Source organism: Rhea pennata, chromosome 3 (genome assembly GCF_028389875.1).
Source record: "Rhea pennata isolate bPtePen1 chromosome 3, bPtePen1.pri, whole genome shotgun sequence".
Taxonomy (NCBI): Eukaryota; Metazoa; Chordata; class Aves; order Rheiformes; family Rheidae; genus Rhea; species Rhea pennata.
The window spans coordinates 127,985,755-128,000,082 of NC_084665.1; the positions used below are offsets into that span (position 1 = coordinate 127,985,755).

The window sequence follows — 14,328 nt, forward strand, 5'->3', positions numbered from 1 at the left end:
TCATGTAGAAAAAAAAGCAGAGGCACATATTTAACAACATTTGTGATGAGAAATACTTACCTGATTATTGATTATTTGTGTTACATTAGTGCACAGAGATTTCATCAGGAAATGTGACCTCTACTGTCATAGTTACTGTGTACATAAAATGTACATAAAATAAAAAGAAGGTCTTACCAACTGACTTTCAAAGAATTTTGCTTGTGTAATTGCTATGCAGTGAAATCTTTGAGATCTTCCTTCAAATTATTTGATTTTCACTAACATACTGTCATGGAGAAGCACAAAAATAATGCTGGTCTGTATTCTAATTGTAGCTTTTGCAGCTGACAAGACATCAGAGGATCCACCATCTCACATATCTATGGCATTTGCACCTCCTAAAAACATGGATGGCCCAAAGCTACAAACCAAAATGAGCACATGGACCCCCCTGAACCATCAACTCATGAATGACAAGGCAAGTCATGCAACCGAATATAGGCTAAAACCTAAATACCTTAAACAGGAGAGGACATTACTTAAGTCATCTAATGGATTTAACCTCTAGATAGAAATGATGCTCTTCTTTACAAAGGTAGACTTTTCTACTGTGAATGAGTCAAATTCACAGAATCACAGAATGGTTGAGGTTGGAAGGGACCTCTGGAGATAGGCTAGTCCAAACCCCTTGCTCAAAGCAGAGTCAACTAGAGCAGGTTGCTCAGGATCTTATCGAGTCAGAGTTTTGAATATTCCTAAATCCAAGGCAAATTCTCAGACTCACTTCTCCAATTCTCAAGCCCCAGAAAAAAATGACTTGAGATTTTGCCTGTGTAGGTCATGAGTAATGAAACAAGAACTTACAGATTTTATGTACTATTAGAAATATATAGAGAGATCATATACAAATGTGTCCACACACACATCACACATCTTTATAATATACATATAGCAATGTTATATAAAAATCAAATGTTCTACTGTATATTGTTTAAAGCATATAAGTATTTAGTTCAAGTATTGTCTTTTTATTTTGCCAAATCAGTTGTTTTTAAATTAAAAAAGAAAATGTTCGTTTTTTAGTGGAAGTTGCTGAATCATTCTTTTTATTTTATTTTATTTTATTTTATTTTTTTTTTTGCACCAGAAGACTTCAGGTTAACCTCAGAGCAAACTGAGAGTCAGTGCAAGTTTTCAGGTGGCCAGTGTGCTCCATCTCAGCACACAGGAGAGAGCTTAATTCCCATGCCCTGTGCTTCTGTGCTAGGCCTGGCAGTGATGAGGCTACCTTAATATTTTGGAAACTGAAGAGATGCACTTAATTTATAAATAACAAGATGCGTTTCCTAACCTCCTACTCTGTGAACTATATCTGGGATCTGCTAACACAGCTGAAGCGTTTTGGCTCATGTACCATCACCGGGAGCATATTCTTCTCTCAGAATTCAGATTAGATTTCTGTTGATGATTCATAGAGTTTAATTCTGAGTGGGCTATTGCATCATGTAGTCTGACTTTCTGGATTTCTCAGGCCCTCTGGTTTCACACAGTTGTCTGTGTCTGGAGCTCAGTAAGCTCAGAATTTGGCTAAAACATATCTTCTATGAAGGTATCCAGCCTTTTGGGATTATCAAGAAATATAAATTTCATCATTTCCCGTGATAATTTTTTTCTGATGGTTAATCCCCTATACCATTAAAAGATGAGACTTGTCTTTTGTCTGAATAGCTCTAGCATTAGTTTCCATCATTTAAATCTTCCTGTGCTAGTTTATTAAACTCTTTTGTAACCAGTATTTCTTTCTTTGTGGAAGTACTTTTACTCTGCATCAAGCCAACGCTTGATCTTTTTTGATAAACTAAACAGATTGAGTCCTTTGAAGTCCTCCCAATCTGGCATACTCTCCAGCCTTTGAATCATTTTAAATCTATTTCCTACACTCTCTGTAACACACTTTTCCAGAAGCACATCACTCTGTGCAAAACAGTGTCTCACCAGCAATAGGACCATGGGTAAACCCACCATTTCCCACCTGCTTGTTTCTGTGCTTCTCGGACAGCCTAAGGGGTGTTGGGCTGCAGCAAAACTTTTAAGAGCTCATGTTGAATTGTTGTATACTCCAACCCTTAAAGATGTTCCATGTAGAAAAGAACACACCATAAAAGACCTGTGCTCAGTGATGAAAGTCATGATAAGAAGTGTTTACTTGTTTCTAATCCAGGCTTTGTAGCATTAATCCACCTAAAAATCTTTTTCATGTATCACTATGCCACTGTCAGTGCTGGCTCTGCAGAATTAGCAGAAAAAAAAATAGTTGCAATAAAAACACTGTTGACAGCTGAAATCGAGAGATAATCAAATTAATATACATAGGGAGTTAGTGAGTGAGAAGGTGCCATTTTCATACAATCATATCTCTGTTCATTTCTGCACTCATGAGTGAAAAAAGAAAAGAATTTGTAGGTATAAGACTCTATGTGAAAAACAATGAGAAGATGAGAGTGTAGAGAGAGAAGAGAAGCCTAAGCAAGGTGCTTGTTAGTCAAATAGACAATGAGGGGCAGGAGCAGTAGGAGTTCAGAGCCGATCTAAGGCAGAGGCATTTAAGCTCCATCTAAACCATTATTTGGAGCAGACCCAGAGGCAGTTAGTAGAGTAAATTTGCCACCTGTCCTAATTTTGGGTAAGCCAACGGGTGCTCCATTAGTGGTTCCTGCAGGTTTTCCTGAATTTGCAAACTTGCTCAAGAGTGCACTTGCCTGCATTGTGGGTAGGACCCAGCTCTCTTCTGCTCGTCATATCCCCAGTCTTACAGCCTCCATCTATTTATTTTGTCTGCCCGTACTGCGGTTGTCAGAGCAAAAACGACTATCCTGGGTATTACTGCTGGGACGTGGGCAGCCGTGCTAGTTTTAGAGCCAGGAACAAACTAGAGTCAAGAAGCCGGAATTGGAAAACCTCAGATTATGCAGGATTCACAGAGCAAAGGTCAGAAAAGCAGAACTGGAGTCAGAGATATGCCAAAGTTGTGCTACAGCTAAAGATGAAATAAAGTTAGGGAACAGAGCAGCCTGCTTACCCTTAGCAAAGCTGAGCAGGCTTCAGTGTTAGTTCTGCTGTCTGTGGGGCTGTGCTGCCTTTAAGAAAGGACTGGACACTGAGAGACAGTTTACCATCTGCTAGACAGTGAATTGTTAGTGGGGTGGAAGAGCCCCCAATGTCATTTGTTGCAAGGGCTAGAGGGATTTGCCAAGCAGACTTGAACTTGACCTTATTTAAAACCATTATTAAAATTATTTTAAAAATTAAAATAATTATTAAAACCAAAATAAATAATTACTGAAATTATTTAAATGATTATTTAAAAGACATGACTATGAGATTGCAGGTCTTAAGATCAACCTAGGCTTTAGGCTGCATCCAAGACCAGCCAGTTTAGGCACAGTATGGATATAATTCCAACTCCTTGGAAGGGAGGACAGTAAACATGGGGTTGATGAAGGTAGTGGATGATTACACCAATTTTGGGCCATCCTGTTGCTAGTTAATGCTTCCAAGTGCCTGGAGTAAGCAGAACCTTCTAACAGAGTTGGCTCAGATGTATCTCCAAGAATGCCAAAAGCAAATATGCATCTTTCTTTGATCAAAGACCATTAACATTGCTTTCAGTTATATAAATAGCTCCCTGTTTCACTTGAATTATCTAACCCAAATCTTAGATCTTTGGCCATTCATCACTTGCTTCTGGCAAATCCTTTCCAAGTTCAGCCAATACAAAGCTTGTTAGAGGGCTTTTTTATTTTGCCAAGTGTCCCACATGCAAATAAAGCAAATAAAAACTGTCAACATGCAGATAAAAGAAATGTCATTTTCCACCCCTCACAAGAGACACTCCTGCTGAGAGAGACAGAGCTAACGCTGACAACTGCTATACCAGACATCAGCACTGATAATGTCTTTCTCTGCAGGAACTTTCTTTGCAGGCTGTCAAAGCAATATCATGTTTGGAGTTCATAATGATTAACCATGTTTTCCTAGTTGTAGTTAATAGCTGTTTTTTATGTGCAGTTATAAGCTGGGCTTTTTCCTCTTTGATCTATCTTATGGAAAAAAAATCTGCAGTGTTTCTTCACTTCCCAGGTCACAATCCTGAGTGTAGAAGGCATTTCTGTGGTAGGGGACAGTCATGTGCTAGTGCTTCAGGCCTAGCTCCCCATGGATAAAGGTCCACATCACAAATCCGCTGCTGCATTTTGACACTGATCATCCTTCCTGTTGGTTGTCACTGCAAAGGGGCCAATGGCAGCAGGCACCACAAAGATTGATCTTACGCTCTCATCCCTAACAATCTTGCTCCATCAAGACTGCAGTCATTATCATACTGCAGTATGATGGCTGCCCACACTATCCGTTCTAGGAGCTTTCAGTCACTGGATGTGCCCAATTCAGGAGAACTGAAATTTCTAAAATAAAAAGCTGGGAAACCCAGCCTCTAGTATCATCAAAGCATGAGACACAACGTGTCACAGGATGACCAGGAGAGTAAAGTGTTGGGATGAGGTGTTGCCAGGGTTGTCTATGCAGCAGCCACAGAGGAAGGAGGTGAACAAGAGAGGAAGCACAGTGGAGCCAGCCCTCAGAGCTCTCCTTCACAGTCATGTAATTGTAGCCCTTGAACTTTAAGGAATCTGCTTTGTTGAAAGGGTCTTTCCACAGGAACTAGACTGTAAAATTGAAGACGGTAAGGAAGAAGTAGATGAAGGCTCCTTCAGACCTCTGGAAGAAGCCTCCTGTTTGCAGGCCCTGTCCTCATGAGGGACTTTAACCACTCTGATATCTGCTGGAAGGGCAACACAGCAGGACGCAAGTAATCCATGAGCTTTCTGGAGCACATTGATGATAACTTCCTGACACAGGTGATCAAGAGTCCAATGAGGAAAGATGCTCTGCTGGAACTAATACTTGTGAACAAAGAAGAGATGTCCGGGAATGTGAAGCTCAGAGGCAACCTTGCCTGCAGTGACCATGAGATGGTGGATTTCAGGATCCTGAGAAGAGGGAACAAGACAAACAGTAGAATCACAACCATGGGTTTCAGGAGAGCAGACTTTCACCTATTCAGAGATCAACTTGGAAGAATCCTGTGGGAGATTGTCCTGGAGAGAAGAGGGGTCCAGGAGAGCTGGTTGATTTTCAAGGATCACCTTTTCCAAGCTCAAGAATGCTTCATCACAATGATCAGGAAGTCAAACAAGAGTGGCATGAGGCCTGCGTGAATGAACAAGGAGTTCCTGACTAAACTCAGGAGTATAGAAACACTGAGTGTGCAAGGATGGAGTTAAGAAGGCCAAAGCCTATCTGGAGTTGGAATTTGGCAATGAACATGAAGACCAGAATGACTTCTATAGCTATATCAGCAGCAAAAGAAAGGCTAGAGAAAATATGGGTCTTCTGCTGAATGGGGCAGGGAACCTGGTAGAAAAGGATGCAGAGAACACCAAGGTGCTCAGTCCCTTCTTTACCTTGGTCTTTACTGGTAAGAGTGGCCTTCAACAATCCCTGGTCCCTGAGACCAGTGGGAAGGTCTGGAGCAAGGAAGACTTACCCTTGATCGGGAGGATCAGGTTAGGGAACATTTGAACAAACTAGACATCCACAAGTCCATGGGATCTGATAGGAGGCGCCCATTAGTGCTGAGAGATCCAGCCAATGTCATTGCAAGGCCACTCTCAATAACCTTTGAAAGGTCATGGCAATCAGGGCGGGGGGGGGGGGGGTTTCTGAGAACTGAAAGAAAGCAAATGTCACTCCTATCTTCAAAAATAGCAAAAAGGAGGACTTGGGGAACTACAGGTTAGTGAGCTTCACCTTGATCCCTGGGAAGGTGGTGGAACAGATAATCCTGGAAACTATTTCTGAACATATTAAGGACAAGAGGATGACAGGGACTACTCAGCATGGATTTATGAAGAGGAAATCATGCTTGATCAACCTGATGATAGCCTTCTACAATGAGATGACTGGTTTGGTGGATGAGAAAAGAGCAGCAGATGTTGCTTATGTTGACTTTAGTAAGGCTTTCAACACTGTCTCTCATAGCATTCTCATTGGCATTGGGCTCTGCAGTGAAGAAGGATGTGAAGCAAGTCCAGCACAGGGTAACAAAGATGATTAAGGGACTTGGCATATAAGGAGAGGGTGAGAGACTGGAATTGTTCAGCCTGGGGAAGAGAAGGCTCAGGAGGGATCTGATCAATCTACATCTTATGATGGGATAGAGGAAAGAAGATGGAGCCAGACTTCCTGGGGACATCCAGTGAAAGGACAAGAGACAATGGGCACAAATTGAAATACATGAAATTGCCTTTAAGCATCAAAAAAACCTTTTTTATGGGGAAGGTGGTCAGACCCTCGAACACGTAGCCCAGAGAGGCTGTGGAGTCTGCATCCTTGGAGATACTCAAAACCCAACTGAGCACAGCCATGAACAACCTGCTTTACATGAGTTTGCTTTGAGCAGAGACCTTGGACTGAGTCTCCCTTTCAACCCCAGCTATTCTGTGATTCTGTTTATTCTTTATAGGTTACAGAGATTGTTTTTAAAGCTGTTTTTTTTCTTCATATTGAATCTCCTTTAAGTATTCAATTTTATTTGTGTGTATATGTTTTTATAGGTATTCGAAGAAAGAAGAGCCCTGCTTGGAAAATGGGTAACCTTTTCTCTTTAAATATATATTTAAATACATGGGTTTCTGAGATGTGATGGGAATGTAAAATATCCTGTTTTGAAAAAAGGAGACTCATTTAATTGACATAATTGTGAAAGTGAACTGTAACTGCTCTACTTTTAAAGAAGGTAAAGGTGTAATTCCCTCTGTATCTACACTCTGTAATTTCTGAACTTGGGAAATCATATTCCATTTTCAGAATGATTTGCAATGAGATAAGAAGCCCTGTGAAAAGTCTGTGAAGTCTTTAAAGAGGATATGGGATATTTAGGTACTGCCATTACTTGCTAGCAACTTTTTAAAACCAATAATAGACTTATTATCTATCGAGTACACACATATGGCTCCTAATACTGTAATAACTGAACACCTCAATATCTCTTTTTGTCATTGTATTCACAGCTCCCATAGAGACAGGAAAGTGCTGTTACTCTGTTTTGCAGATGAAAAATTGAGGCATAGAGAGACTTAAGATAGGATTTGTCTATCCCAACCACAAATGACTGCAGGTAGGCATTCAGGACAGGATTTTTCTGTCCAGATGTGAATATCTGGAACACAGATATCTAAGCCTGGCTGATCTAGCCATAACAGACTCCTTGTATAGTCAACAGAGAGAAAGTAGTGCTTCCAAAGGGTAATTCATCTCACTTACTGTGGATGAAAGAATGGATCTCTAGTGATGCCTGTTTCTTCCCATGGCCTATGAAGGGAGTTATACCTTACTGGTTTAAAGGAATACAATCTTAAGTGATCTGCTCAAGAAGCTGATGACAGACTGCACAGTGGAACACTATTTGCTCTAGTCCTAAACTCGCAGCTTAAATATCACATTGTTCTTTCTCTTTTATGAGTCAAAATACTTTTAAAGGTGGTTGTGGGAAAGCACATTTGCTTTGTCTCCTATACGAACAAGAATGCATACTCAAACAGCTTACTGCAGCAGACATACATCTTTAAAAATGGAACCAAAGAAGCAGGTATGTGGTCCCATATCATGTACAAGCTAAACAGAAATATAGAAATGATGCTCCTTATCTGCAGTCTTTGATAAAGAGTATTTGCACAGTAAGTCTGTTTGAACAGTGACACTTATTCTTTGTGATTAATAACTCACTCATGTGGAAATCTTTTGCATGTGAGATGGTTTGCAAGGATGAATATTTTGATTTTAAGCTCATAAGGATTATTCATCTTTACAAGAAATATGCTTTCCATAATTTGTTCACTTGCATGCATTTGGATAATAGGGAACTTCATGGAAACCAAGGAAACAAAATAATTGAATGATTATTGTTCAAAAAGCGCTTTTTAGTGTGATAGCTACTGATAGATCTAAAACCCAATTTGAAAATTGTTGCATGTTTTAAAATGCCAATGAGATATATGGTGGCAAAAGTGCAGATGTGTGTTAATTGGAACCCCCAGTGAAAGAGCTGAAATCTGGAAATGAACACTCCCCTGGACATAAGAGCGCTGAATCATTTTCTGAAAGTCAAATGCCTGACCCTACATACGACGTTAGATTGTGGAGCTGATTTTTCTTGTACTTCTGTAATCTGTCGTACCAGCAAAAAGGGTGAGGAAAGCACAAAAGCTGTTCTTACTGCCTTCGCAGCCTGTGGCATGATAGTTCGTGGTATGCAAGGCTAGAGCAGTTTCAGTCTGGGAGAAAATGTGTCAGGAAATCACAGTGCCCTTAGCAGGACTTTTCCTGTTCATTCACACAGTCCTCTCCTAGTGGTGTCAGGAAGTATGGACTAGATGAAGCTGCTGAAAGGTGGGTTTGCATGACTGGGAACCCATATTCAGTGTAGCCATAAATGAGTATAGGCTAGAAGGTTGAAGTCTCTTCTAAATCCAGCACTGATCAATGTTTTAACTAGTATTTAGGTGATGGAATGGAAAGTACATATTAATTTGCAGATGATACTATACTTGGAGGGATTTCATGAATTTTGGAGATTAGAAATCAAAATGCCAAAAATCTGCCAAAAATAGGATGCAGTTTGATAAGGATGAGTGAAAAGTGCTACATGTAAGAATGACCATTACAAAAGCTGCAAAAATGAAAAGTCCCCAGTATACAGCAGTTATATTAAAAAATTACTGGGAATTACAGTAGATCACAAACTGAGTATGATCAGTCTCTTATAATTGTAACAAATATCTTAAATATCTTGAAGAGCTGTGTGAAAGGCAGAGCTATCCCCAGTTCTGGTCACTGCGTTTCAAGAAAGCTGAGGACCAGTTGGAGATACTTCAGAGAACAAGTTGTAGATGAGAACAGTCTCAGGGCTAGAAAATTTGAAAGTGATCTGTTTACTTTAGGGAAGACAGAGAAAAGACATAATAATATCTTTCAAATAACACATAAAAGTTGTTTGAAAAGAGCAAGGGAATAATCTGATCTCCACATTCACACTGGATAGGACAAGAAATCATGGCCTCAAGCTGCAGCTGTGGAGATCTAATTTAGACATCAGGAAAATCTAATGGTACAGATAGCTCACTGCTGGAATAGCTTGCCGAGGGCTTAGGGGTGGAATCTCCATCACTGAAGTCTTTGGAGAACAGGTTAGACAAACGCTTGTCAGGAAGGTTTAGGTAAAGTAGATCCTGCCTTGTGGCAGGAGATGAGCTAGCTCAGTGTTTCTCAACCTTTTTAAACTGAAGGACTATGTAGCCTTCTGGGAAACCAGAACAGATTGCCTTGAGCTGCATTGCCACAGTGGTTTTCTTTTACAGCCAGATGAATATTAGATTAAACTTCAGATGTTCATTTTTTATTTTATTACCCCTGATTTTATTTGCATGCATTCAGGTCTCTGTTTTCATTTAGTTATTTTTTGTAATCATTTCACAGAACATCACTGATGTCTCTCAGGCTAGTGCAGTCCATAAAACACAGACAAAGAAGGAGCGAACTAGCTGGCCTGAAGGGATTTCTTTTTCCTGTTTCTGTGCTGCTCAACAGCCTGAAGGTGTGGGGCTGGCTGTGCTGTCACCTGTGGTATTCAAGAGGTGGGAAGGGATGCTCTAAAATTTTGAACTTGCGATGAACCTAGCAAGGTGTTATTGCTGCACGAAGAGGAAGCAACAGCAGTGTTCAGCAAGAGCAGCCAGCCTTCCTTGCATGGCTCTTCCTAAGCATGAGTATTTGCAGGCTATCCTCCTATTGCCAACATTTGTGATGATTTTCCCTTGCACTAGATCTTTCATCCAAATAGTACCCAGATACATGCAAAAGATAAATTGTGCTGCTGTCTTTCAGATGAAACCCTTTTGATGGTTAAATTGGGAAAATGTTAACATTTTTCTTTCAATTTCCTGTTTTATTCTAGTTGCTATTCTATTTTGCTGTCTGGGCAGGTGCCTTCATGTGCTCCCTTTCAGCTTCACTTTCCGTTGTGTTCTCAACACTGCAAGCAAAAAACTCCTACCATTAATTTAAAAAAACATGAAAATATTTTGCTCCACCCTAATGCTCCATGTTATCATGCTGACACCCAGATGAATAAACTGACAATGAAGCTGGAGTTGAATTTGCAGATTAAGACATCTAAGCTTAAGTGTCTCCAGGTGCTTTGAGCATCTCAGCTCCCGTTATAACCAAATGAGGTCTAGACGAGTCAGGGGAACCCAGACAGTGATTCAGCTCACCCTGTGGGCTACATCTGTGTTAGTAGTTTGTACAGCATCTGTGACCATTCCCAGATACTAGAACTTGCGCACCCACTCCATGAAATTGTTAGCACATTCCCTGGCACGATTTTGGCCTGGGCTGCTAGCACTCTTCCAGACATTGTTCAGACACTAGTTTGACGTTAGCCTGGGCTAGGGACTTGCCAAATGCATGGTACGTGATACAGACACAGACGCCTAGGGCCATTTGTCCTGAGGTGGCTAAGGCATTGGTATGGGGCCGCAGATACGATGCTGGGCTTGCAGATGACTACCACCCTTGGCTGTGCAGGATAGCCCAGGCAACTGAACCCCGTCCCTTGTCCCGCAAACACCCACCCAGAGGCACCTCCTCACCCAGGAGCTGACCCTGTGCTAGGTGCCAAGGTGCAGAGGTGGCAGCTCCTGCCCACAAGTACTGCTCCATGTTGCCAGGCTGGGGAGTTCCTCAGCAGTATTGCCAGAAGTCTCCTCTTCCAAAATTTTAGGGTTAATTGAGGACTTTGTTTAAGTGCAGTCAGAAAACAAAAGGAACAAATCCTAAAGGCAAGTCACAAGTTCCTGACAAGGAGCTGCTTGGTTCAAGTGCAGTTTTAGATTTTGTTTGGTGGATTACTGTATCTTAAGGAGACCAGGTGCCTCTCTGCTTCATCCCTTCTCCTCTCACCCATGCCACGAGCCTGGGACAAATCTTCCGTGCATCAGAATTGAGAGAAGTTGGCTGGGGAAGGAGGGAAGGACTGCTTCTGCCTATATTAACCTCCTCTATCTCCTTGCAAGCCACTGACTACATTAGTATGTCACAAAACAGCTTCATTTACTAGGGAATTCAGGTCTACGTTTACAGAGCACAGAGATGCCTGCGTGTGATTTTAACCCTGTGAATTCATGTCAATGTGCCCATTTGGAGAGGAGGCTTATGGCCTGTTTCAACAGCTACTGCAAGTCAGTAAAAGAGCCTGTCTCTTATAGCTGAGGGGCCTCTTTAGGTTAAGCAACAGAGTTTCTCTGCTTGGGTGCTGAGGTCCTGGGCTCTCCCCTTAGTGTCAGGCAGTATTATTTGTGTGTGTGCACTCATGGATTAATTGTAAACTGATCTCAGAAATACGGAGCACGTTGCATTCCCCAGTGCAACAGCCAGCGTAGCCTTATGTCATCCAGTCCCTGGGGAGACATTGTTCTCCAGGGCTCGGGGAAATACAGAAAAGGAAAAAATGTTGCTAGCTGCGGATAGGGAAGGTGCAGCATGTTCAAAAGGGGAATCCGGTCCGACTGGTTGGGTTGCTGTAATCACATGCGAGGGGAGGAACTATGGAAAAAAGGCAGCCAAATGTAGGTTGGGGACATGCTTGTTAATACTGGAAAAGAGACAGATTATGCCTGCTTAACTACTTGGCTGCTGCTGAATGCAGTGGAGAAGAAGCTGTGTGTTCCATTGCTGCTGGTGTGTGGCACTGATTTAAATGGCTTTTCCCTTGCAGTGGAAGCACAGGCTGCGGATGTTGGGAAGAACTGCATTATTGCAAAATCTGTGGCAGAATGGGAAGAGTTAAATAGGACCAGATACTCTGCTCCTTTGAAAGAGAAGCTACATTTGCTTCGATCTGTGCACTTAACCTCTTGGTGTGGAAGAGAGTAAGCCAGCTACCCCCTTGGCTCCAAAATCTGTATAGGAGAGAAGTTGATCTTTGCAGATCGGTGGTTGCACATTGTTTGAGTCAGGAGAGGATGCAGTGATGGTGAATGGAGAGTCTATGTAACAGAGAAAGCCTTTCACATCAGCCTGAGGCTGAGAAAGGGGTAGGCAGAGCCTCCTCTGTCCCCCGGTACATCTCTGTCTGGTTTTATTTTCTCAGAGTGCATGTTTCTAAAGCCATCAATCCAAAGGTCCTGCTTCAGTTTTTACCTAGAACTCTGCTAAACACCGTTAGAGGTGAAATTTATATGCGAAGTAGGGATGTGAGGGAAAGAGTGTATTCCCTACTTCAGTGTCTGCTGGTGTATGAAAAGGCATGGACATTTGGGAGCTTTCTTCTGTTTGGCTTGTTTCATGTCAAGACTGCCAATTCCACCCTTCCTTGATCCTTGCTGACCTTCTTGAAGGTCTTGCAGTGTTGTCTGCAAGAAGGAGGAGAGTTATTTACATCTTACAAATTATTCTCAGATACTGTAATTAAATACATCCAAGTGAAAAGAAACAAAGTGCTGTTTAAAATGATCTGGAATTAAATTACTTTCTTTTAAATTACCTTTCATCTGCACAGCAGATTTTAAACCATAATTCTGCCAGTCCCTTGCTTGCCTATAATATCTTTTGGAGAAACAGAGAAAAAGAGGTCTGAATTTCTGTTCTATTGTGTTGAAGGGAGAGGAGGGGAGAAGAGAGACCAATGGATTTTAAATCATTTGTCCACAATAAAAAATAAATGTTGGAAGAATTGTATATTTTTTCTCTGATTTGTAGTTTTTGGAGGTCACTTTTAAATATGGAGTTCAAATGCCCCTGAAGTTAAATGCAGAAATATATGTGCAATGATTTGACCTGCGGAGAGTGAGCTGTCAGTGGTGGAAAGCTGGCTCCTGAAAATAATCTCGTGAAAGAAGAGCATGTGTTATGAGTATGGCCAGTGCATGAGAGAGAAACAGCCAGGGGAAAGCAGCATTCCCCAAACAAGCCGAAGGTGTTCAGGCACTTTCCCTCTGAAAGGACAGTGAGCTTGGGTAGCTGCCAGTCTTGCTGTACAGGGAAGCAGGATGAAGCAGGACTTCAGCCAATCTGCCCTTCGGCTTTGGAAGGCTGTCGACCACAGCGTGGTCCTCTGCCACGTCCTCCCTGCTGGTGCTCCATGCTGCCCTGGCAGCCAGGACTGCTCTCGCAGGTTTTGAGACAGATTGCCCAGACTGGGGCGATGAGGTCAGTCCCTTCCCAGGAGATTCCTGCTGACAGGGCCCTTTCCGTCCACTGCTGTGAACACGAGTTAAACACCAGGTACTGCCACCATGGCTCCCACCCTGTTTACACAGCTCTGCCCTGTTCTGCTCCGTGCAGTAGTGGTGTTGCTGTTGTAGCAGGAGATACATGCTTGTGTGGTTACCTAAGTGCTCATTCCTGCCCACAGTGAGGTCCCAGCACTTTAATCCTCCTCTTTAGATGTTTGTCACGAGTATAGAAATGTGAAAAATCACTGTTACTGTAGGGGGGGCTTCCACGCTATGCCACAGATTTTCCTTGGGAGCCATGGGCAGCTGCCTTAATGTCTCGTTGCTCTACATCTCTAGAAGGAAATGGGGATAATATTTGTCTCCTGTGTGGTGGGATTGTGAGAATCAATTCATCACAGATCGTTAGGCACTTAAATAGTGCAGTAGTGGGGGCCATATAGGTGTTGGGATAGACAAGGAAGCGGCAGTTAACTCATTCTGATTTAGGATCTGATCCTACCATGACACATTTGAGTCTCTGTCTGTCCATGAGTGAAGCCAAGTCTTAGAACTAACCCCAGGAGCAGTCTTGTGAGCTTAAGTGTTTCTTTAAATGTAGCATCTCCATTTGTTCCCAGTTCCTATGTGCTCGCTTTGTCCTAGAATGAGTCACCAGAAGCTGCTGCTTATGCACTTTGCCTTGCCTTAATGTGTGCTTTATTTTAACAAGCTGAATCTCAGGTTTCTCAGAGGCTGAAACTCCTTTTTTCAGTTTGACAAGTGGACAGATGCTCAGAGGCGGAGGATTCTGGGGGACTTGCTGGAGCGCTGCTCCCTGTCACAGCAGAAATTCTGCGCCAAGCATCTCCAGGACCGAGTTCCCACCGAAGCGCTGGATTTTACCACACAGCTCCCTCGAGTGCTGTCTTTATATATCTTTTCTTTCCTGGATCCACGGAGTCTCTGTCGATGTGCGCAGGTGAAAAAGCAAATATATATCTAAGGTTCAGAA

At 42.2% G+C, this 14,328-nt stretch overlaps 1 protein-coding gene across 1 annotated transcript in view; it reads left to right on the plus strand.

Annotated features, from left to right (window-relative positions):
• Window positions 1–364: 364 nt before the first annotated feature.
• FBXO16 (F-box protein 16) overlaps window positions 365–14,328 on the plus strand; it is a 29,867-nt gene continuing 15,903 nt past the window's right edge. The window contains exons 1-3 of the mRNA XM_062571236.1: window positions 365–460; window positions 6,657–6,692; window positions 14,089–14,295. Coding sequence (XP_062427220.1) covers window positions 365–460; window positions 6,657–6,692; window positions 14,089–14,295 — 339 coding nt within the window. The remainder of the gene's footprint in view (window positions 461–6,656; window positions 6,693–14,088; window positions 14,296–14,328) is intronic.